Genomic DNA, 22,682 nt, shown 5'->3' on the forward strand with positions numbered 1-22,682 from the left:
TTGGGAGGCCGAGGCGGGCGGATCACGAGGTCAGGAGGTGAGACCATCCCGGCCAACACGGTGAAACCCCGTCTCTACTTAAAATACAAAAAAGTTAGCCGGGCGTGGTAGCGGGCGCCTGTAGTCCCAGCTACTCGGGAAGCTGAGGCAGGAGAATGGCGTGAACCCGGGAGGCGGAGCTTGCAGTGAGCCGATATCGAGCCACTGCACTCCAGCCTGGGCGACAGAGCGAGACTCCGTCTGAAAAATAAAACAAAAAAAAGATTTGATAAATGATACGGTGCGGAGAAGTGGCCACTCACCCACCGTTAGTAAGAGAATAAATTGCTACAGTATGTGTTTAGGGCAGTTTGACAGTTTTATCAAAAACCGTAAAATGTTCATACACTTTCTGACCTAGCAGTTTTACTTCTTTTCTAACCCAATAAATAAAAATATGTGTGAAGACATATGGTCACCTGAGTGTTATTCCCAATATTCTCATTGTCAGTACTGAGTTTAGCTTCATCCGTGTTAGTGTATAAACCTATTCAAATGGGTCTTCCTGTCTCTTTCCCTCCATTCCTTCCTTCATACTGCAGCCGGTATGATCTTTTTTGTTGTTGTTGTTGAGACGGAGTCTCGCGCTGTCGCCCAGGCTGGAGTGCAGTGGCGTGATCTTGGCTCACTGCAACCTCCCCCTCCCGTGTTCAAGCGATTCTCCTGCATCAGCCTCCAGTGTAGCTTGGACTACAGGTGTGTGCCATCACGCCTGGTTAATTTTTTGTATTTTTAGTGAAGAGACAGGATTTCACTGTGTTAGCCAGGATGGTCTTGATCTCCTGACCTCGTGATCCACCCGACTCGGCCTGCCAAAGTGCTGGGATTACAGGCATGAGCCACCGCCCCCGGCCACATCTTATATTAATACAATGCAAACCTCATGGCTCACTCTCCTGGTTCAAATCCTTTGCTTACTTTATTCATAGAATAAGGTCCTAATGTGGCTTCTAAGGTTTTACATGTTAATTCATCAGTTTTTTGCCCTGTCTTTCACCGTTTTAATTGTCCCCTGTTTTGTTTCTTCCTCCAATTCTTACCCCTACCCGATCTGTACCAAGCTGCTCTTCATACCTAGATTGCATCCCACTCTCACTTCTCATCTTTATGCCTGCTGTTGACACTTCTATCATACTGTTTCATTTTTCCTAGTTGTAAGTTCTGTGAGAGGATGGCCTGTGTCTGTCTGTTCTCAGGGATTGATTTCCTTCTAAATCCTGAGTACACTACTGGGTATAATCATTGCTGGCTCAGCTACATTTTCTTACTTTGAGAGATAATTTATGCTGTTAGGGAAAGCACATTTCTTGGCTACATCATGTTGATTAGTACAAAGTTTCAGAATATATTTGAAATCAAAATGAAGTGAATAACTAACCTATCTAAGTGTGACTTCTACATCTGTATAAAGATATTTGGCCTCTGAGTAACAGAAACTGCAGCCTCACCAGATGTAAACAATAAATGAATTCATCTCACATACCGGGAGGCATCAAGATTTTTAAATTCAGTAGTTCAGTTTTTACCTTAAAGACATAGTTCTTTTTTTTTTTTTTTTCCTGTTTTTTTTTTTGGGGGGGGGGGTGCCATGGTGGAGGGGATATAGTTCTTTCTAGCTCTTCTCTCTGCCTTTCACTGCGTTGGCCTAATCTTCAGATGATTGCCTTTGTAGTCATGAGATGACTGCTCACAGTAATGGAGGCAGCATACTTAAATCAACAGGAGATTGGCTTTTTTTTCCCAGAAGCATCTCCTTATCTCTCTTTAGTCCAAATTGTCTTTTCCCTGTGTGTCCCTGAGTCAGTCACTGGTAGAGGGGATGAAGGTGCCGTGATTTTCATAGACTGATCTTGTGTGAGTAGAATGGATGCTGGGAAGCCACTCAGTATCCACCACGATTTCTCTTTTACCAGTGGGGAAAAATTACAGTAATACTTGGCAGGACATTTCCCTTAAAGGCAAAAGTTTCCAATTAGACTTCTTTTTAAAATTTATTCCAATCCCTAAGATGAGATAATCACCAAAAAAAAAAAAAAAGCCTAAGAAATTTTCAGCCAGGTGCAGTGGCTCACAACTGTAATCCCAGCACTTTGGGAGGCCGAGGTGGGCACATCACCTGAGGTCAGGAGTACAAGACCAGCCTGGCCAACATAGTGAAACCCTGTATCTACTAAAGATACAGAAAATTAGCAGAGCATGGTGGTGCGTTCCTGTAATCCCAGCTACTTGGGAGGCTGAGGCAGGAGAATCCCTTGAACCTGGGAGGTGGAGGTTGCAGTGAGCCGAGATGGGGCCATTGCACTCCAGCCTGGGTGACAGGGCTAGACTCCGTCTCAAAAAAAAAAAAAAAAAAAAAAAAAAGCCTAAGAAATTTTCTACATAGGTAACCACAGAATCTCTTTCCCCCCCTTTTTTTCCTTTCAGATCCAGACATTTAATGTGGATGCACCATGCCAGACCGTGGAAGATTTAACGAATGGGGTTGTGATGGCCCAGGTTCTTCAAAAGATGTAAGAATAAATTGCTTATCTTTATGTGTATTCTTATATATGGATATTTGTTAGGTTGAAAACATGGATTAAAAAAGTACTTACGTGAAACGTGTGTAGAGTAAGAGTTGTAGGTGGCAGCAGCACTAGTTTTGATGGAATGTACTTATTAGGTATAGATTGGGTTGCAAGTTTAATAAGGGCTGTGATTGTGTTAGTACTCTAATGGTTTTAGCAGAATTATTTGTTCTTGTATTTTTTGGCATATGCTTGGCAGAAATTTTCTTGTTAGTGCCCAGATTTTTCTGTTACAGGGGTATCTAAGACGCTTACTCCATTTTTCTTTAGGATTTTGCTGAAATACCATCTCATCAGTGGCACCTGCCCTGAGTACCCATATAAAATAGCAACGACAATTCCATTATACTTTCTATCCCCGTTAAGCTTTTGTGTTCTTCTTTCAAGTTTGTAACACCATCTGATATACCATATATTTGGTTGTTCATTCATCTGCCCCAACATCCCCAAACAGATATACACAGAATGTAAACTCCACGTGGAGCCAGGGATTTGTTTTCACTGTTGTATCCAAGCAACAGGCGAATGCCTGGTTTTGTGTTGAACCATATGAAATTGCTCTTCTTTATAGGTCAAAATGATCAAAATCAGCAGTTCCTCCTAGTTTAATACGCATTGTGGGTGTTTATGTTTGTTGAGTGACTAAAGGAAGGAGTATTTGTTTGGGATATATAAAACATACCCAATTCTTCTAAGTACTTTGAAAACATAATAGTTATGAAATTGATATTGTATGACTATCAACTTTTGACCTAGGAATTTTTTAAAATAAAGGATTCTGTGTGAATTTAAGAAGTCATTGGGTTTGTTGTAATTTGCAGATACTTTTATATTTTGAAGCGCTGAACACTTGTCAGCCTGATGATTTTAAAAGATTTACATGTCACTAGCTGGGTTGCCCTGCATTTCTGTTGAAAATCAGTGTCATTATTAAATGAATTATTGGTTTTCTTTGCAATTAGCTACATAGAGTTGCCATAGAGCTCAGATGCCAACATTTCAGATTATCTGTCTCTTTGCCTTTAGAACTGGGGACTTGTGTTTGAACACTACAGCTTGTTTTTACTTTCTTCTATAACTTAAAATGCATGGTACATTTTTCCAGATATATAGGCACACAGGTTTTTTAATGAAGCTCAAGAAGGCTCGTTGGAAACCTGGCCTGCCCTGATTTGAGCACTCTGAGAAGAGTCATCTTGTCATTTTCATGGTACCCTCTGAGTGGTGCCCTAATTTTAGCTTTCCCATTGTCTAGAGAGTTTCACTCTAGAAGTTCTTAATAAAAATTATTTGGGAGTGTGGGCCTAGCTAAGTGAACTTTACAGGTATAGTTCAATACATGATTTTTTTGCTTAAGCTAGTTTGAGTAGGATCTTTATCACTTAGAGAAACCAGAAGAAAGAAAGTATATATACATATAGTTTCATCAAAACAAGATTTCAGGAACCAGACAAGGATGTTGACTCTGCCACTTCTGTTCAACAGTCTTTACCAGAGCCATGAGGCAAAAAAAAAAAAAAAAAGTAAAAGGTGTCTAAATAGGAAAGGAAGATGTGAAATTATCACTGTTTCCTGATAATGTGACGTTACATACAAAAAGCCATAAAAACTCCAGAAAAAAATGATTAGACCTGGTAAATGAATGTAGTAAAGTTGCAGGATACAAAATCAATCTACAAAAATCAGTAGTGTTTCTACGTACTAACAACAAACTATCTGAAAAAGAAATCAAGAAAACAATCTCATTTGTAATAGCTACCAAGTAAAATAAAATACATAGGAATACATTTAACCAACAAGGTGAAAGATCCGTACATTGAAAACTGTAAAACATTGATGAAAGAAGTTGAAGTCTCCAATAAAGGAAAGATACTCTGTGTTCATAGATTAGAAGAATTATTGTTAAAATGTCCATACTACCGAAAGTGATTTGCAGATTCAATGCATTCCCTATAAAAACTCCAATAACCTTTTTCACAGAAATAAGAAACAAACCTAAAATTCATATGAAATGACATAAGACCCCAAATAGCCAAAGCAATCATGAGCAAAAAGAACAAAGCTGGAGAAATCTCACTACCTGATTTTAAACTCTATTGCAAAGCTGTGGTAATTAAAACACAGTGCTGGCATAAAAATAGACACATTGACCATTGGAACAGTATAGAAATTCCCGAAACGAAGCCATACATCTATAGTCAGTTGATTTTCCACAAAGGTGCCACAAACACCCAATGAGAAAAGGACAAGTCTCTTCAGTAAAGGGTGTTGGGAAAAGTGGATATCCACATGCAGAAGAATAAAGTTAGACCCTTGTCTCACCCCACATGCAAAAATCAATTCAGAATGGATTAAAGACTTAAACATACCTCCTGAATTTGAAAAACTACTGGAAGGAAACATAGGGGGAGAACTTCTTGATATTGGTCTGGGGGATGATTTTTTGAATTTGACCCCAAAACAGGCAACAAAAGCAAAAACAGACAAATGGGATTACATCAAACTAAAAACTTTTGCATGACAAAGGAAACAAGCAACAGAGTAAAGAGACAAACTACAGATTGGGAGAAAATATTTGCAAGCTATACATCTAATAAGAGGTTACTATCCAGTGTGTGTAAGAAACTTAAGCACCTGAATATCAAGAGAACAGATAACTGAATTTAAAAAAGCATGAAGGACCTGAATAAACATTTTCAAAAGAAGATATACAGATGGTTAACAGGCATATGAAAAAATGCTCATCACTGATCACCAGGGAAATATAAATTAAAACCACAATGAGGTGTCACCTCACACCTATCAGAATGGCTGTTATCAAAAAGATGAAAGATAAGTGTTGGTGAGGATGTGGAGCAGAGGGAACCCTTGTACACTGTTTTTGGGAATGTAAATTAGTACAGCCATTATGGAAAACTGTACAAAAAGCTAAAAATAGAATTACCATATGATCCAGCAATCCCACTTTTGTGTATATAGCCAAAGGATTTGAAACTGGTATGTTGAAGAGATACCTGCACTTCCACATTTCTTGCAGCATTATTCAAGGTACCCAGTTTGTGGAAGCAGCATAAGTGCCTATTAGCGAATGGATGGATGAGAAAGATGTGGTGTATATGTACACAATGAAATACTGTTCAGCCTTTATTAATTGATTGATCGAGACAGGGTCTCAGTCTGTCACTTAGGCTGGAGTGCAGTGGATTGACCAGGGCTCACTGCAGCCTCAAACTCCCAGGCTCAGACGATCCTCCCACCATAGTCTCCCTAGTAGCTTCTGGGAGCACAGGCACACACACACCCAGCCTTTTTTTTTTTGTAGAGATGGGGTCTCACTGTGTGGCCCAGGCTGGTCTTGAACTCCTGGGCTCAAGCAATCCTCCTGCCTTGGCCTGTCACAGTGCTGAGATTAAAGGCATAAAACAACGTGCTCATGTCCCCAAAGAAGGAAATTCTGTCATTTTCAACAACGTGGACAAACCTGAAGGACATTGTGCTAAGTAAATAAGCCAGGCACAGAAGGACAAATACCATCTCACTTATGTGGAATCTAAAACAATTGAACTCATAGAAGCAGAGAGTAGAATGGTGTTTACCAGAGGCGGGGGGCTGAGGGGAATGGGGAGATGATAGTCAGAGGGCATGAAGTTTCTGTTAGGAGGAATACATTTTTTTGAGATTTATTTCAAAGCATGGTGACCATAGTTAATGTGTATTTTGCAATTCTGAGGGAGCAGATTTCAAATATTCTCACCATAAAACATAAAAATTTGAGGCAATGGATACTAATTAGCTTGATTTAATGTGTCCACATTGTATACATATATCATAACATCAGTTTTGTACCCATAAATACAGTATGTCAATGTAAATTTTGAAAAATTTTTTTCATGAATTGAAGTAAACAAGATCATAATATACATTGTGTTCTGCAAAGTGGTCTTTTCATTTACCAAAGTCTTATGGGCATATTTTTTATCGATACTTAGTTTTCAATCTTTCTTTCTTCCTAGAATGCCTTCCTTTTTTTCCCTTTTGTTGAGATATGTCACACACACAAGAGCATTCTACAAAGAGTGATAATTTTGCATGTATGTTTTGCGTATCTTCTGTAACCTCCACTCAGATTGAGATACAGAACATTTCCAGCTCCTGGCTACTCAATACCGCTATGCCAAAGATAGCCATGATTCTGACTTCAGTGCCATTAATTAGTTTTGCCTGTTCTTGAATGTTTTGTAAGTAGAATCATACAGTATGTACTCTTGTGTTTGTCTTAAATTCAACATAATGTCTGTGAGATTTATCCATATTGTTACACAGTATCTATTTTAAATAGTTGTATGATGTATACAACCTCACCAACATTGATTCTTTCTTTGTCAATTTGGTATTTATTGGATGGCTACTTTGTGTCCAGCATGGCTGATAAAACTACCAGCCACATAGACATGGTGTCCACCCTCAGGAGGTTCGTAAGTGGGGAAAACATTTTAATTAAGAGAACAAAACTGCTGTTGTAACAAGTGGTACAGAGAAGTACACAATGTTATGAAAGTTTACACAAGGTATATTTTTAACTCAGTTTAGGAGGTCATGAACATTTTACCCGACGAAGTAAAGGTAATTTAAATCTAAAAGTCACAGATTTCTTCACGGAGAGAAGAGCTTAATCAAAGGCCCTGCAGGATGGTGGAATATGGTGAGCACTGCTATGGAAAGGAAAGGTGCGAGTGGTTACTGCACAGAGGGTGGGCGTGGTACAGATCAGGATGAAAAGGTAGATGGATCCAGACAATGCAGAGCCGTGTCTTTATTCTAAGAGCTGTAAGAGGCCGGGTGTGGTGGCTCACGCCTGTAATCCCAGCGCTCTGGGAGGCCGAGGCGGGCGGATCACCTGAGGTCAGGAGTTCAAGACCAGCCTGACCAACATGGTGAAACTCCGTCTTTACAAAAGTACAAAAATTAGCCGGGCACGGTGGCGCACGCCTGTAATCCCAGCTACTAGGGAGGCTGAGGCGGGAGAATTGCTTGAACCGGGAAAGTGGAGGTTGCAGTGAGCCGAGATTGTGCCATTGCACTCCAGCCTGGGCGACAGAGCGAGATTCCATCTCAAAAAAAAAGACATAATCTAAGGGCTATAAGAAGCAGTTGAAGGCTTTGGCGGGGGGTGGGGGGATTAACAAATTGGATTTACATTTTGAAAAATATTCTGGCTGCAGGTATAAAATGAATTGGAAGAGGCCAGGGTGATGAGGGATAGTTAGTTAGAAAGAAATTTGTAGTAATTCAGAAGGAAGATAATGGTACTTTAGACTAGGAGGTGCTGAAGAATATGAAGACAAGTGGGTGGACTCAAAATGGTATATAAAATCGGCATATTTTGATGGTTGGTATGTGGGGGAGTTGACTTTTAGGTTTTTAACTTAAGCAAATACACTGAAGAGGGTATAAACCACTGATATTGGAACACTGAAAGAAGATCTGCTGTGGAAGGAAGCTGGATGTGTCATGAGTGTAGTTTGGGGGACATCAAATCCGAGTGGTATTGAAAAATCAAGAGGAAATGTGAAGTTGACAGTCTAGAGTTCAGAAGAGGAGTCTAAACTGGAGATATCTATTTGAATATCTCTTAATTAAAGCTGTAAGTGTGGATTAAATCACTTTAGGGGAGAATATTGGGCAAGAAGGAAAAAATGTGTACCCTGAGCCTTGAAGTTTGGCCTTTAATTGTTGGGTAGAGGAGCAACTGGCAGAGCGGCCAGAGGGGTAGCAGGAAAGCCAGGTGAGTGTGGGTGCCAGAAAGAGGATTTTACTGGAAACATCAGCCCTTTTCATTTTGTCTGAGCTGACAAGTGAGAAGCTACATCATTTTGTAGTTTTAGGAGAAATTTGAAATGTGAATGGATCTAAGTATGCTTTTTGTTAGTATAAGTTTTTTTTATCTGTTTGGTCTTTTAAGTTGTTTTGTTTGTTTTATCTGCTTTACAGCTTTCAAAATTTTATTGCTGTTGACATCTCTCTTATTCTTTTTGTCTATGTAGATTCATGTGCCCTACTTAGGTTTTTAAAAATTGATAGACTTTTTAAGAGCTGTTTTACCTTCAGAGCGAAATTGAGTGGAAAAGAGTTTCAGTATGGGATGGTGAAAAAGTTCTGGAGATGGGTGGTGGTGATGGTTGTGCAACAATGTGAATGTATTTGATACCACTGAACTGTGCGCTTAAAAATGCTTTAAAATGGTAAATTTTGTGTTGTGTACATTTTACAATTTTTAAAAAGTTTTTAAAATATCAGCAAGAAAATACAGTGAGTTTCCACGTCCTCCTTGCTCACCACACACTGCCTTCCCCCACCACAATGGTATATTTGTTACAATAGATAAACCACCACTGGCACATCAATACTGCTCAAAGGCCATCGTTAACATTAGTGTTCACTCTTGGTGTTGTACATCCTATGGGTTTTGACAAATGCATTTTATGTATCTACCATTGTAGTATAACAGAATAGTTTCTCTGCCGTAAGTATCCTCTGTGTTCCGCCTATTTATCCCTCTCTCCAAACCTGGGAAACCCTAATCTTTTTACTTACTATCTGCATAGTTTTGCCTTTTCTGGAATGTCATATAGTTGGAACCATACACCATGTAACCTTTTCAGATTGACTTCTTCAACTTACAGTATGCATTTTAGGTTCCTCCGTGTCTTTTTGTGACTTGATGGCTCATTTCTTTTTAAAGCTTCCCACTCTTTTTTTTCAGCTTTATTGAGATGAAAGTGACATATAATAAATGCACATTTTAAAAAGGATACAATTTGATAAATTTTGACCTGTGTGTATGCCTGTGAAGCTATCCCCACAATCAAGGCAATGAATGCATCCATCACTTCTAAAAGTGTCCTCCTGTCCCTTTGTAACCCCTTCTTTCCTGCTACCCTCTTTCCCATCCCCAAGCAAACAGTGCTCTGCTTTCTGTCATTATAGATTAATTTGCATTTTCTAAATTTTATATAAATGGACTCAGTATGTTTTGAGGGAAGAAATGTGACTCTTCTTTCATGTAGTATAATTTTGTGATTCATTCATGTTGTTATCTGTATACCACGATTTACATATCCATTCATTTGTTGATGAACATGTGGGCTATTTCCAGTGGGGCTGTTACAGATAAAGGTGCTGTGAACATTAGTGTACAATTCTTTGTATGAACATAGGCTTCAATTTCCCTTGGGTGTATTCTGTTCCACCTAGGAGAGGAGTGGCTGGATCATATGGTAGGTCTATGCTTAATATTCAAGAAACTGCCAAACTGTTTCCAAAGCCAGTGTGACATTTACATTTACATCAACAGTGTATGAGGATTCCTGTTGCTTCACAGTCTCACCAACACTTGCTAAGGTCAGTCTTTTCATTTTAGCCATTCTAGTGGCTGTCTAGTGGTTTTAATTTTCATTTCAATAATGAATAATGATGTTTCCTTTGCCAGTCATTAAAAAAAAAAAGAATTTAAATTCATTGTTGATGCTGTAGAACTTGTAGTTAGTTCTTGGTGAACCTACACAGTACATATGCCAGAAAAACAGTAAATGCTTTGCACTGATTCAACTTTGGTTCCCTTTACCTTGATCTGAAAGAAATCTGGTTCTCTCCTAACAGCACTGCTTTGTTAGGCTTCTCAAGTGGTGGCTGTTGTTTCACCCACAGGCTTCATATACCAGGAAACTCATGGTGGTGCTCCTCCATACTGTTTCTAGCCACACCTTCAGTTTTCCTAAAGCCCTATAATTTTGAATCTTGTGACAACATTCTCTGCCCTTCATTGTTACTGTAATTCTCCCTTATTTCCCAACAATTTGAATGGATATAGTACTCTTGTCTAAACTCTTAGTGATTTAAGTATGCATCTAGATGATTTTTCACATTGTTGCCTCTCAGTTTCTTGAGCTCTTCTCCATTCATCTCGTCTTGCACCCAACTTCATCTTCACCTACTCATTCCCATGATTACGCCCTATACCTTATAATTATGAATAATATATAATCCATCCACAATCTGTTTTCTATTTACCACTATTTAATCACTACTTCCTGTCATTCCCTGTAACTCGCTCTGATACCAAGATGCCAAGAATTCTTCAGTTCCCTAGCATTGATGGTACTTCAACATGGCCCTTCACCTGCATGCTGTTCTGTCTCTTTCCACTTAGTCAGCTGAGATTCCATGGCCAATCATATTCACTCCTTGTACACATTTTTAGTTCCTTGGCCCTTCTCATATTTCTTTGTATTTGTTTGACAATACCACAACTCTGGTTAAATCTACTCAAGGTCATCACTTTACCAGTTCTCCCCTCTTTCCTGCATCATCATTTGCCCCTCCTCTACTGGATCATATCCTTAGGCATAGAAGCAAACTGTTATTTCTTTTATCTTTAAAAATATTTCTCCACCGGGCACTGTGGCTCATGCCTGTAATCCCAGCACTTTGGGAGGTGGCGATGGGCGGATCACTTGAGGTCAGGAGTTCAAGATCAGCCTGGCTAACATGGGAACTTGAAACCCCATCACTTGAGTTTCAGTATGGCATTCCAGAGATGTATAGAAATTACTTATAAAAGTTGAAAGAGGCCAAGAGCCAGATGCCGACTTTAGATACTAGGGAAGTTTAATTCCTTCTAATTTTCCCCAGATAAGGAGTTTTGCCTCCTGGTGGCCTATTTGTTAGTCACCGGGTAGACTTTGCTCTCTTCTAAATTCCTTAGATAAGGAGTTTTTGTCTCCAGGAACTGTCCAGTGGTCACCAGGTGATTTTCACTTTCCTCAGTCTCTACAAAAATATAATTAGTTGGGCATGGTGGCGCATACTTGTAGTCCTAACCTCCCATGCCTGGGAGGCTGAGGCAGGAGGATCACTGAGTCTAGAAGTCGGATTGTGTTACTGCACTCCAGGCTGGGCAACAGAGCTGGACTCTGTCTCAAAACAAAACAAGACCCAAAAAACCTGCACTTGTCAGGGCTACTGTGATGTAGATATTGCTTTTTTTTTTATTATTATTATTTTTTAAGACAGAGTCTTGCTCTTGTTGCCCAGGCCGGAGAGCAATAGCACGATTTCGGCTCACTGCAACCTCTGCTTTCTGGGTTCAAGCGATTCTCCTGCCTCAGCCTCCCGGTTAGCTGGGATTACAGGTGCCCACCACCATGCCCAGCTAATTTTTGTATCTTTAGTAGAGACGGGGTTTCACCATGTTGGCCAGGCTGGTCTCGAACTCCTGACCTCAGGAGGTCCGCCTGTCTCGGCTTCTCAAAGTCCTGGGATTACAGGCGTGAGCCACCATGCCTGGCCATATAGTGTTAATTTTAATGGTCCATTCTCAGTTCTTCTCCTAACCTGTCAGCGTCATTTGATAACACTTACCATGTTTATCTCCTTGTAACACTTTTAAAATTTGGCTTCCAGGATACTGAAGTGGTTCTTTAGTAAATCAGATTTGCTCCTGAGAACCCTGCATTTAGTGTCCCATTTCACTCAGGCTAAGAATCAAAGTACTTACAGTAGTACATGAGATCCTAAGTGATGTGGGCCACTTGTCACCACTCTGGCCTCATTCACCCAGCGTTCTTTCCCACGGCGGCTTCGTGGCTCATCCCAGGCCCACCAAATATCTCCTGCCTAAATGCTTTGGCGTGGCAGATCCTCTGTGTCTCCATCAGATGTTCCCTTCCCACTCTCCTCATCACCTTCCAGTGCCCCTGACATTGGTCAGTTTTTCAGTGGAGCCTGCCCTGCCCACCCTTTTTAATATTGCCGCCTCCTCTTATCTTGCTGTATTGTAGGTGTCCAGAAAATATTTGTTGAATAAATGAATATGGAATTACACAATTTAACTGTAAAATTAAAAGGAAGCTAATTTATCTTTTTTTTGGCTTTTTGTTTTCAAGAAGGGTTTACCACTGTTGTTTTCCATCAACATTTTTTCTGACACCAATTAGGTGCCCTGTAATTCCATTGGATTCTGATGCTAACTACCTGAGTTAGCTCAGACCTCACAAGTTAAGGGCATAGTCCTTCAATTCTGACAGGAACTACCCAGAATTACTATTGAGAAAAGAACTTTTATCTGAGGAATGAGTCCTTTTAAATTATAAGACCCAGAGAGACATTAAGATGCGTCAGCAGTCACATCCTGCTCCCACTTTGCGCTGTGTTCACCTCTTGAAAGTGCTTGCTGTTGGCACAAGTAGCTGTACATTAACCTAATAAAGCTGCACCAGACAGTATAATCCACACCTGTAGCTTAAAAGTGTCTGGCCGGTCACTAATCAATGCTATTTCTGTAAATCAGTGAGAATTTCTAACAACTTTGTATCAACCTACTCTCTGTCTCCCCACCCCGCTTTTTTGAAACCTTTAAATACAAACCTTCACATAACAAAGGCCAAGTGGAGCTCATATCCAAGGTTACTTGGGTCTAAGTCTTTTCGGCAGCTATCTTTGCTTTGGCTCAGGTAAACTCTTTAAATCATATTTTGTGCTTCATCCTCTTCCTTTTGGGTTGACAGTACAGACCCCACAAATTAAAGTTAAGGTCCCAGTGCCAAAAGACAGCTAGTTGGAAATAGTCCTCAGTGTACCTGTACTTCTACCCAGCCAACCACAGATTCAAGCGTTTCCATTACCCTGTGCTCCCTTAAGTTGGATAATTTGTTATAATGACTCACAGCACTCCAGAAAGCACTATAATTACAGTCAGTTTTATTATAAAGGATACAGCTTGGTAACAGCCAGTGGAAAAGAAGCATATGGCAAAAAACAAAACTAGGGCCAGTGCAGAGCTTCCCTTCCCTTTCTGGGCATGCCTCTCACCCAGCACGTTGAGGTGATCATCAACCTGGGAGCTCGCCAAACCCTGTTGTTAATGGTTTTTATTTGGGATCTCATTATATAGGCATGATTGAAGTCATTGGTCATGTGATTGAGCTCAGTCTCCAGTACCTCTCCCTTTCCCTTTGGGGCTGAATGTTCCAACCTCTAATAAGTCGGTTGGTTCCTCTGTGATGAGCCCCCATCCTGAAGCAATAAAGGGGCCCACAATGAATACCCTCGTTAGTATAAACTCTGGCATGGTTTAAAGGAGCTCCTTATGAATTACGAAAGACACTCCACTCAGGAAATTCCAAGAATTTAGGAGATCAGTGCCAGGAAATAAGGGACAGAGACCAAATATATTTTTATTATAACACAACCACATGCTGATTGAAAGAGTAAGGTCAGAAGTGCCAAGTTGTGCCTCCAAGTGCCATTGGTTTTTGTTTTCAAAGTTCAAGAAGGGGAAAAAGAAAATAGGATGAAGGTCAAGCTGTGGACCCTGCTGGAATGTCTCATAAATGGATATTTTTTATAGTACACTAAGTTGTCTGTTGGAATCTATCCATTTGTACCTGTATTGTTTATTTTGACTTAGGGGCTTAGTGTAAATTGCCAAATTTTTGTTGTCATTATGGATGTGAAATTTTATTATAGTCAACTCTAACACACATTTAATGGCAGAGGACCAAGATTATTTTAGGTCATTAAAAGATTATTAGGAAATATGCCTAAGAATCAATATATCTGTAAAAAACACTAAAATTTGCTAGTAAAGATGCCATGTTAAGAAATGAAACCAAATACATTTGTTTTGGATCCCATCTTAATTTGCTTTCATTAAGAAAATTACATTGGGCCGAGGCAGGCGAATTACTTGAGGTCAGGAGTTCGAGACCAGCCTGGCCAACATGGTGAAACCCTGTCTCTACTGAAAATACAAAAATTAGCCCGGCCTGGTGGTGGATGCCTGTAGTCCCAGCTACCAGGGAGTCTGAGGTGGGAGGATCACTTGAACCCAGGAGGCAGAGGTTGCAGTGAGCTGAGATCGCACCATTGCACTCCAGCCTGGGCAACAAAGCAAGACATTCTCTCTCTCAAAAAAAAAAAAAATTACATTCCTTAAATAATTCTAGCAGTAGAAATAAAATTTAGGGTTTTTTTTTATTTCTGTGAAGGCATTTGACATAAGACAATATACTTCTGGAATTATTCTAGGAATTAAAATTAGTGGGCTTTTCCTTTAGCTTAAGCTGTGACTGGTACAAAAGTTATAAACAAGTAAATGTGTTACTGGCAAATTAAGGAAATGATTTTGTATATTTTCTCTTAGCAGGAGTTAGGACATAGCGAGCAGCTAATAATAGCTTCTTACTCATGAAGAGCTTCCCCAGTAAGATTACCACTTGTTATTTACATATGTATGCAGAACTGTCATCTCTTACGAGTTTTGAGAAAGTTACCTTTATATTGTTTTATTCTAGCCTGCAACCATTAATTAAGGGGTCTTTAGAAAACATTACTGAAATTGTAAAGTACTTATGGCAATGGAAGCTATGGTTAAATGCTTGCGTATATGGCTTCAAAGTTTACTAGGGAAAGTGATACTGAATATGAGAAGTCTAAAGACTACTATTCTTGGTATTTTGCCTAAGTAGTAGATTGGAAACTTATTAAGTGCTGTCCCTTTAAGCAAATTTACTGAGAAGCTGCTATGTACCAGCCACAGAGGATTGGGAAGGATAGCAGTGAATAAGAGGAAATGCCTGCCCTTCATGAACAAGAAGGTCATGAATGACGCTTGTGACCTAGTTTACAGAGCATGAAGGGGATAATTAGCCACAGGACCTTAGTGTTTTGGTAGAACTGGTTATGTGTTGAACTCTCCTGATCTGTTTTAACAAAAATGATTGTACTGTCAACTCTGACAGTTAACTGTCTGGTTGAGCTTGGGAAAATTACTTAATTTCTGAGTCTGATGTTCCTTAACTATAACATAAGGATAATAATACCTACCTTCCCTGCAGTGCTTTTGTGAATGTGCAGTGCCTGGTTCAATGCCTGGGATGTTGCTGATATAATACAGATGTTACTGGTGTCATACATGGTGTACATGATAGTAGCAGCTGATTTTGTTGTCTTCCCTTCTGAGCTCAGACATGATCCTTAGGTTTTGATTTGGTAATCTTTTAAGGAATAAGCAGGCTGTATCATGATGCCTGATGTGAAACATTGTATTTGAACTTCTCTGAGTTCTTTTATTCATAAGATGTATTACTCTAAATTGCACATGAAGTATTTTATAACCTTGGAGATCTTGGAGTATATAATTTCTTGGACATTTTAAAGATTTTTTTTTTTTTAAAGTAAGGGACTTTCTGGTGAGAGAAACACTAAATCTTTCAGCTGAGTGAACCTGACTTGCCACTTGGGTGGTAGGTTCTGGTAGGTTCATGCCTTTCTTTGGCTTTGGATAGTCATCAGCTGCAGGGCACCAGATTCATGTGTGAGTCTTTTGTAGTTGGAAAGCAATACTTGATTGCTAATGATTGTGCTTTTTAAGTGATAGCTTTTTAGGTTAAGGATCAAAAATAATATTGAATATTTTTTGACTTCTGAATTGATTTTTATAACTCTTTAATGTTTTAGTAGAAATCACTTCAGTTGTTTTTCTTTTGATTATCTATTTTTCTAAGTTTTAAGCAAAGAGAACACTTTTGGGGGGTGTCTGTTTCTTTGAGAAGTCAGCGAACCTGAGAACTCAGTTCTTTCCTGACCAGCGTGGTCCCTAAAGTTCTGTGTGTCCTCCTTGCAGCCCCCATCCTTTTGGCTACCTATAATTGGACCAGGAATGAAAAAGAGACTCTCTGGATCATTGAGGTTTTCCTGGGGATTTAGAATTGGGACCAAATGACAGCTGGTCTTTAAACAAATTGCTTGGACTGAAGTGATACAGGCTTGGAACATACCTGCAGCCATTTTTAGTGTTGTTTATGGAGGAATAGGAAAAGGCTGGTGTATGGAGAGAAAATGGTGTAGATGGATAGAAAGAAACAAAGATGAAAGTCAGAGAGTATTGTCCAGTACTTGGTGAGGCCCAGCTATCTTTAGTACCGTAACATCAGTGATCTTACAGTAAGTTGCCTTTTTTGCAGAAGTTTGCTCAAATTGGTTTCTCTTAATAACACGAAAGAACCTCAACTAAAGTAGCTTAAAACAAAAATAGGTAAGTATGATTATCCACGTGCTAAACAATGAAGTTAGCTCCCTTTCTTACACCATGCAAAAATGGATTATAGACCTAAATGTAAGAGCTAAGTTATATAAAACTTTTAAAAGAAAATATACCAATAAATCTTCATGACTCTTGATTAGGCAGGAGCTTCTTAGATATGACACAGAAAGTTCAAGATAGATAAATTGAACCTCATCAAAATTTAAAACCTTTGACCTGGTATAGTGGCTCATGCCTGTAATCTCAGCACTTTGGGAGGCCAAGGCAGGAGAATCACTTGAGGCCAGGAGTTTGAGACCAGCCTGAGCAACATGGTGAGACTCCATCTCTACCAAAAAAAAAAAAAAGAAAGAAAAAAATTTTATCCAGGCACTGTGATGTGTCTTAGCACTAGCTACTCTGGAGGCTGAGGTGGGAAGATGGCTTGAGCCCAGGAATACAGGTGCAAGGTTATAGTGAACTGTGATCATGCCACTTCACTCCAGCCTGGGCAACAGAGTGGGAACCTGTCTCTTAAAAAAAAAATTAAAAACTTTGTTGCAAAATATGCCATCAAGAAAGTGGAAAAACATGGCTGGGCACAGTGGCTCAAGCCTCTAATCCCAGCACTTTGGGAGGCTGAGGTGGGCGGATCACTTGAGGTCAGGAGTTCAAGACCAGCCTGGCCAACATGGTGAAACCCTGTCTCTACTAAAAAATACAAAAATTAGCTGGGCATGGTGGTGCACGCCTGTAAGCCCAGCTACTTGGGAGGCTGAGGCAGGAGAATTGGTTGCAGTGAGCTGAGACTGTGTCACTGCACTCCAGCCTGGACATCAGAGTGAGACTGTCTCAAAAAAAGAAAGTGGAAAACCAGCCTACAAAATGGGAGAAAATATTCACACATCATATGTCTGTTAAGAGGCTGGTATCCTGAATATTAAAACAAACAAAATACCAAAACTCTTACAATTCAATAAAAAAGACAACACAGTTTTTCAATGTGCAAATAATTTGAATAGGCTTTTTTCCCAGAGAGGATATACAATGGCCAATAAATAAGCACATGTGAAGATGCTCAGCATCATTAGCCATTAGGGAAATGCAGATAAAAACCATGGTGAGACACCACTTCACATCCACTAGGAGGGCTATAACTAAAAAGACAGATAATAACGAGTGTTGGCAAGGCTGTAGAGAACATACATTGCTGGTGAGGATGCAAAATATAGCTGCTTTGGAAGAGTTTGGCCTTGCCTCACATTTTAAACATGGGAACCATCAGTTTCACCCCTAGGCATATACCCAAATGAAACAAATGTCCACACAGAAACTAGTACAGCAGTGTTCAAGGCATCATTATTCATAATGGCCCCAAAGTGGAAGTAGCCCAAGTTACATCGGCTAATAAATGAATAAACAAAATGTGATATATCTATAGATGGAATATTATTTAGCCACAAAAAGGAATGAAGTACTGATACATGCTGCAGTATGGATAAACCTTAAAAAACATGCTAATTGAAAGAAGCCAGACACAAAAGACCACATAGTGTATGATTTTATTTCTATGAAATGTCCAGGATAGACAAATTCATAGAGACAGAAAGTAGATTACTGGTTTTCAGGGGCTGGAGAGAAGAGGAAACAGGAGTGATGGCTAATGGAGATAGGGTTTCTTTTTGGAAAGATGGAAGTGCTCTAAGACTAGATTGTGGTAATAGTTGTACTACTCTGGCTATACTAAAATGCATTGTGTACTGTAAATGGGTAAATTGTGTCATGTGAGTTATTTCGCAATAAAGCTGTTTTTAAAAGTAAATAGATAATGAAGTTAATATGTTATCCAATGATATGATACAGGCTTCAAAAATAATCATAACAGATTTCTATAGAGGTAACTTAGTTGTAACTTTAAAAAAATATACTAATTACCTAAATAAATACATTTTTCTTTTTTCATAATAGGTAAAAATTCTGAATATCATGTTGCTTCATTTTAAGCTAATTTGAGTAAAATTTAATACTGATTGTGTATTTATCAGTATGAGTTACAGTAAAAGTTGAAACATACATTTTTTTCTTAACCTTTCAGTCTCATTGTCATTCTGTTTTTTTTTGAGGTGAATAGAGACAGTTGTGGTGTTATGGAAGGATTTTTGGACTTAGCAATTGCTCAAGCGGGACAAACTTAGGTGTTCTGTGTGTGGCCTTAGATATGTAATTTAATTTTTAGAGGATCAATTTCAAAACCTGTAAAATGAGGCTCATGCTGGGTTTGAAAAGTTTTGTCCTCCCTCCCTTCCTTCCTCCCTTCCTTCCTTCCTTCCTAGTGTTTATTAGAAATATAGGAAATTTTCCCATAGAAAATTTTTCCAGGAAAATATCAAGGATATTCAGATTCTATCCTCATTTCAATATGTTTGTCCACACCAGTGTTTTATCTTAAATTTTAAGTCTTTTGCAAACAGCAGTGGTGTTCAGATGTGTCCAAAGCCTAGTACTACATCTGAGAAAATAGATTCCTGGTATATATTATTTGAAGAAATAAGAATTTAGTGATGTTATTGGTTACCTTTGAAGTATTAGGTGATGGAGTTCATTGAAATATTAACTGAAAAAGTTATTTTAACTTTATATATTTATCAGTTTAAAGACTGTGTCACTGGCCAGGGGTGATGGCTCATGCCTGTAATCCCAGCACTTTGGGAGGCCGAGGTGGACGAATCACCTGAGGTCAGGAGTTCAAGACCAGCCTGGCCAACATGGTGAAACCTCGTCTCTACTAAAAATTCAAAAATTAGCCGGGTGTGGTGGTGTGGGCCTATAATCCTAGCTACTTGGGAGGCTGAGGCGGGAGAATCGCTTAAACCTGGGAGGTAGAGGTTGCAGTGAGCGGAGATCGCACCATTGCACTCCAGCCTGCCTGAGTGACGGAGCGAGACTCTGTCTCAAAAAAAAAAAAAAACAACCCAAAAACTGTGTTATTGATTATGTGTTAACAGTCAAGTTGACTTTTAGAAAATCTGCAATTATGGTAGATTCTTGACTGGTTTTTTGTTGTTGTTGTTAGGTTTTTTTTTTTTTTTTTGAGACAGGGTCTCACTCTGTTGCCCAGGCTGGAGTGCAGTGCTGTAATCTCGGCTCACTGCAACCTCTGCCTCCCGGGTTCAAGGGATTCTCCCACCTCAGCCTCCTCAGTAGCTGGGATTACAGGCATGTCCCACCACACCCGGCTAATTTTTGTATTTCTAGTGGAGACAAGGTTTCACCATGTTGGCCAGGTGTGGTCTTGAACTCCTGACCTCAAGTGATCTGCCCACCTCAGCCTCCCAAAGTGCTGGGATTACAGGGTGAGCCACCATACCTGGCCAACTTGACTGTTACTAACATGTAAAGTTATTTCATGGCTGATATATGTCAAATACATTTTTATGTTGCAGTTAAGTGATGATATGGGATGAGATTCAATTTTCTTTGTTTAGCTTGATAGCTACATGATCTTAATATGTAAGCTTTTTCTTATTTTGCAGAGATCCTGCATATTTTGATGAAAACTGGCTAAACAGAATCAAAACTGAAGTAGGAGATAATTGGAGGCTAAAGGTATTTTATTTTTCCATCTGTTAAATCTTTAAATATTTGTATGTGTATAATATCTGTTGATTTTTTTTGTCTGATGTGTCCAGTGAGCTTTAGAAGCTTAGGTAGCCTGTAATGAAATAATGTAGAATTGAAGATTGAACTCACCTGGAGTTGTGCACCTAGGCATAACATAATATGAGTCAGTAACGCATAGCAACCAAGGGCATGGAGCCAGTGTGTCTGTGTCCACATCATAGCTCTGCCATTTACTGTCTATGGAGAAGTGTTGTGACCTTCCTTTGCCTTGGTTTCCCCATTTGTAAAATGAGGATTAATATAGCTTCTACCTCACAGAAATGAGTTAATATTATGCCAAGTACTTAGAATAGTGCACGTGGTAGTTATAATGAGATAACATTGATCATTATTAACTGTATCGTAAACACTCAGAGAATGAAACATTTTCATTTCCTTCCTAGTAACCTTTAAGTATTTTACAAGTTTAACCAAAACTAAAAATAAGAAAAAAAGTTTACGTTGCAAGTAATTTCCCACCTAAATGTGTGTGTGTATATAGCTGAACAGGTTTTTACCCTTACATTAGGCAGTGATGTTTGCATTTTATTTTTAAAAATGTTTGTGTAATCCACTAAATTATGTTTTTAACTTTATATTTTGTTTTTTGTTTTTTGAGATGGAGTCTTCTCTGTCCCCCAGGCTGGAAAGCAGTGGTGCAATCTTCGCTCACTGCAACCTTTGCCTCCCTGGTTCAAGTGATTCTCCTGCCTCAGCCTCCCAAGGAGCTTAGGATTACAGACATCCGCCACCACACCCAGCTAATTTTTGCATTTTTGTAGAGACGGGGTTTCACCCTGTTGACCAGGCTGGTCTCAAACTCCTGATCTCAGGTGATCTGCCCGCCTTGGCCTCCCAAAGTGCTGGAATTACAAGCATCAGCCACCAAGCCCGGCCTATATTTTGAAATAATTATAGATTCACAAGGAGTTGCAAAAAATGTGTACTAAGAGGTTATGTGTACCTTTTACCTAGTTTCTCCAGTGGTAACATCTTGCGTAACTATAATACAATATCAAAACTAGGGAACTTGCATTGGTACAGTCCATATTTTATTCAGATTTCACCAAGGTTACTTGCACTCTGTGTTAGTGTGTGCAGTTCTGTGTAGCTCTGTCTCATGTGTAGCTTTGTGTAACTACCACCACAGTGAAAGACCCAGAACTATTCCGTCACCACACAGCTTCCTGTGCTGCTTCTATAACCACATCCACACCACCCCTAATCCTGTGCAACCCCTAATTTGTTCTCCATCTCTGTGATTTTGTTAACATTAAATTGATTGTTATGACCCAGTAGTTGTCATTTCTGGCAGTGTGGAGAAACCTGCGACTATTTCTTTTTGATACAGACTGGTGAAGACTCAGACATACAAATGATTTAAGCATGCAAGGCCCCTGAACTTAACACATGTTCAGTTTGAGTTGTCTTTGTATTTTCCCCAAGAAACATGTTTGATAAGAAAAGTATTTATTTGTTGCTTAAGTATGGGGTTTGCCAAAATCTAATTCCTTCTTTTTACTAAGCTAGTGAATGAAAACTGTTTAATGGCACTGTTTTTTTTTTGTTTGTTTTTTTTTTTTTGAGACAGAGTCTCACCTTGTTACCCAGGCTGTAGTGCAGTGGTGCAATCTCGGCTCGCTGCAACCTCCGCCTCCTGAGTTCAAAAGATTCTCCTGCCTCAGTCTCCCGAGTGGCTGGGACTACAGGCGCACACCATGATGCCCGGCTAATTTTTGTATTTTTTAGTAGAGATGGTTTCATCATGTTGGCTAGGCTGGTCTTGAACTCCTAACCTCAGGTGATCTGCCCGCCTTGGCCTCCCAAAGTGCTGGGTTTACAGGCGTGAGCCACTGTGCCCGACCGGTCCTGTTTTAATTTCTAAACAGTCTTTCAAGGACAGGCAATTTATTTAATTTTATTTACTTTCTTTTGAGACAGAGTCTCACTCTGTCACCCAGGATAGAGTATAGTGGCACAGTCTCAGCTCACTGCAACTCCACCTCCTGAGCTCAACCAATCCCCCTACCTCAGCCTTTCAAATAGCTGGGACTACAGGCGCATGCCAACACACCAGGCTAATGTTTTAAATTTTTGTAGGGATGAGGTCATGCTGTATGTTCAGTCCGATCTCGAACTCCTGGGCTCAAGCCATCCTCCTGCCTCAACCTGGCAGGCCAGGCGCGGTGGCTCACGCCTGTAATCCCAGCACTTCGGGAGGTCAAGGCGGGTGGATCACCTGCGGTCAGGAGATCGAGACCAGCCTGGCCAACATGGTGAATCCCCGTTTCTAGTAAAAATACAAAAATTAGGCCCAGCATGGTGGGTCATGC

The 22,682-nt window shown here is 39.7% G+C and overlaps 1 protein-coding gene across 4 annotated transcripts in view; it reads left to right on the forward strand.

Annotated features, from left to right (window-relative positions):
• HOOK3 (hook microtubule tethering protein 3) overlaps window positions 1-22,682 on the forward strand; it is a 130,710-nt gene that overhangs the window by 6,777 nt on the left and 101,251 nt on the right. For all 4 annotated transcript variants that reach the window (XM_054499783.2, XM_054499784.2, XM_054499786.2 and 1 more), the window contains exons 2-3: window positions 2,464-2,549; window positions 20,223-20,295. In XM_054499783.2, the coding sequence (XP_054355758.1) occupies window positions 2,464-2,549; window positions 20,223-20,295 (159 nt within the window). The remainder of the gene's footprint in view (window positions 1-2,463; window positions 2,550-20,222; window positions 20,296-22,682) is intronic.

This window comes from Pongo pygmaeus, chromosome 7 (genome assembly GCF_028885625.2).
Source record: "Pongo pygmaeus isolate AG05252 chromosome 7, NHGRI_mPonPyg2-v2.0_pri, whole genome shotgun sequence".
NCBI lineage: Eukaryota > Metazoa > Chordata > Mammalia > Primates > Hominidae > Pongo > Pongo pygmaeus.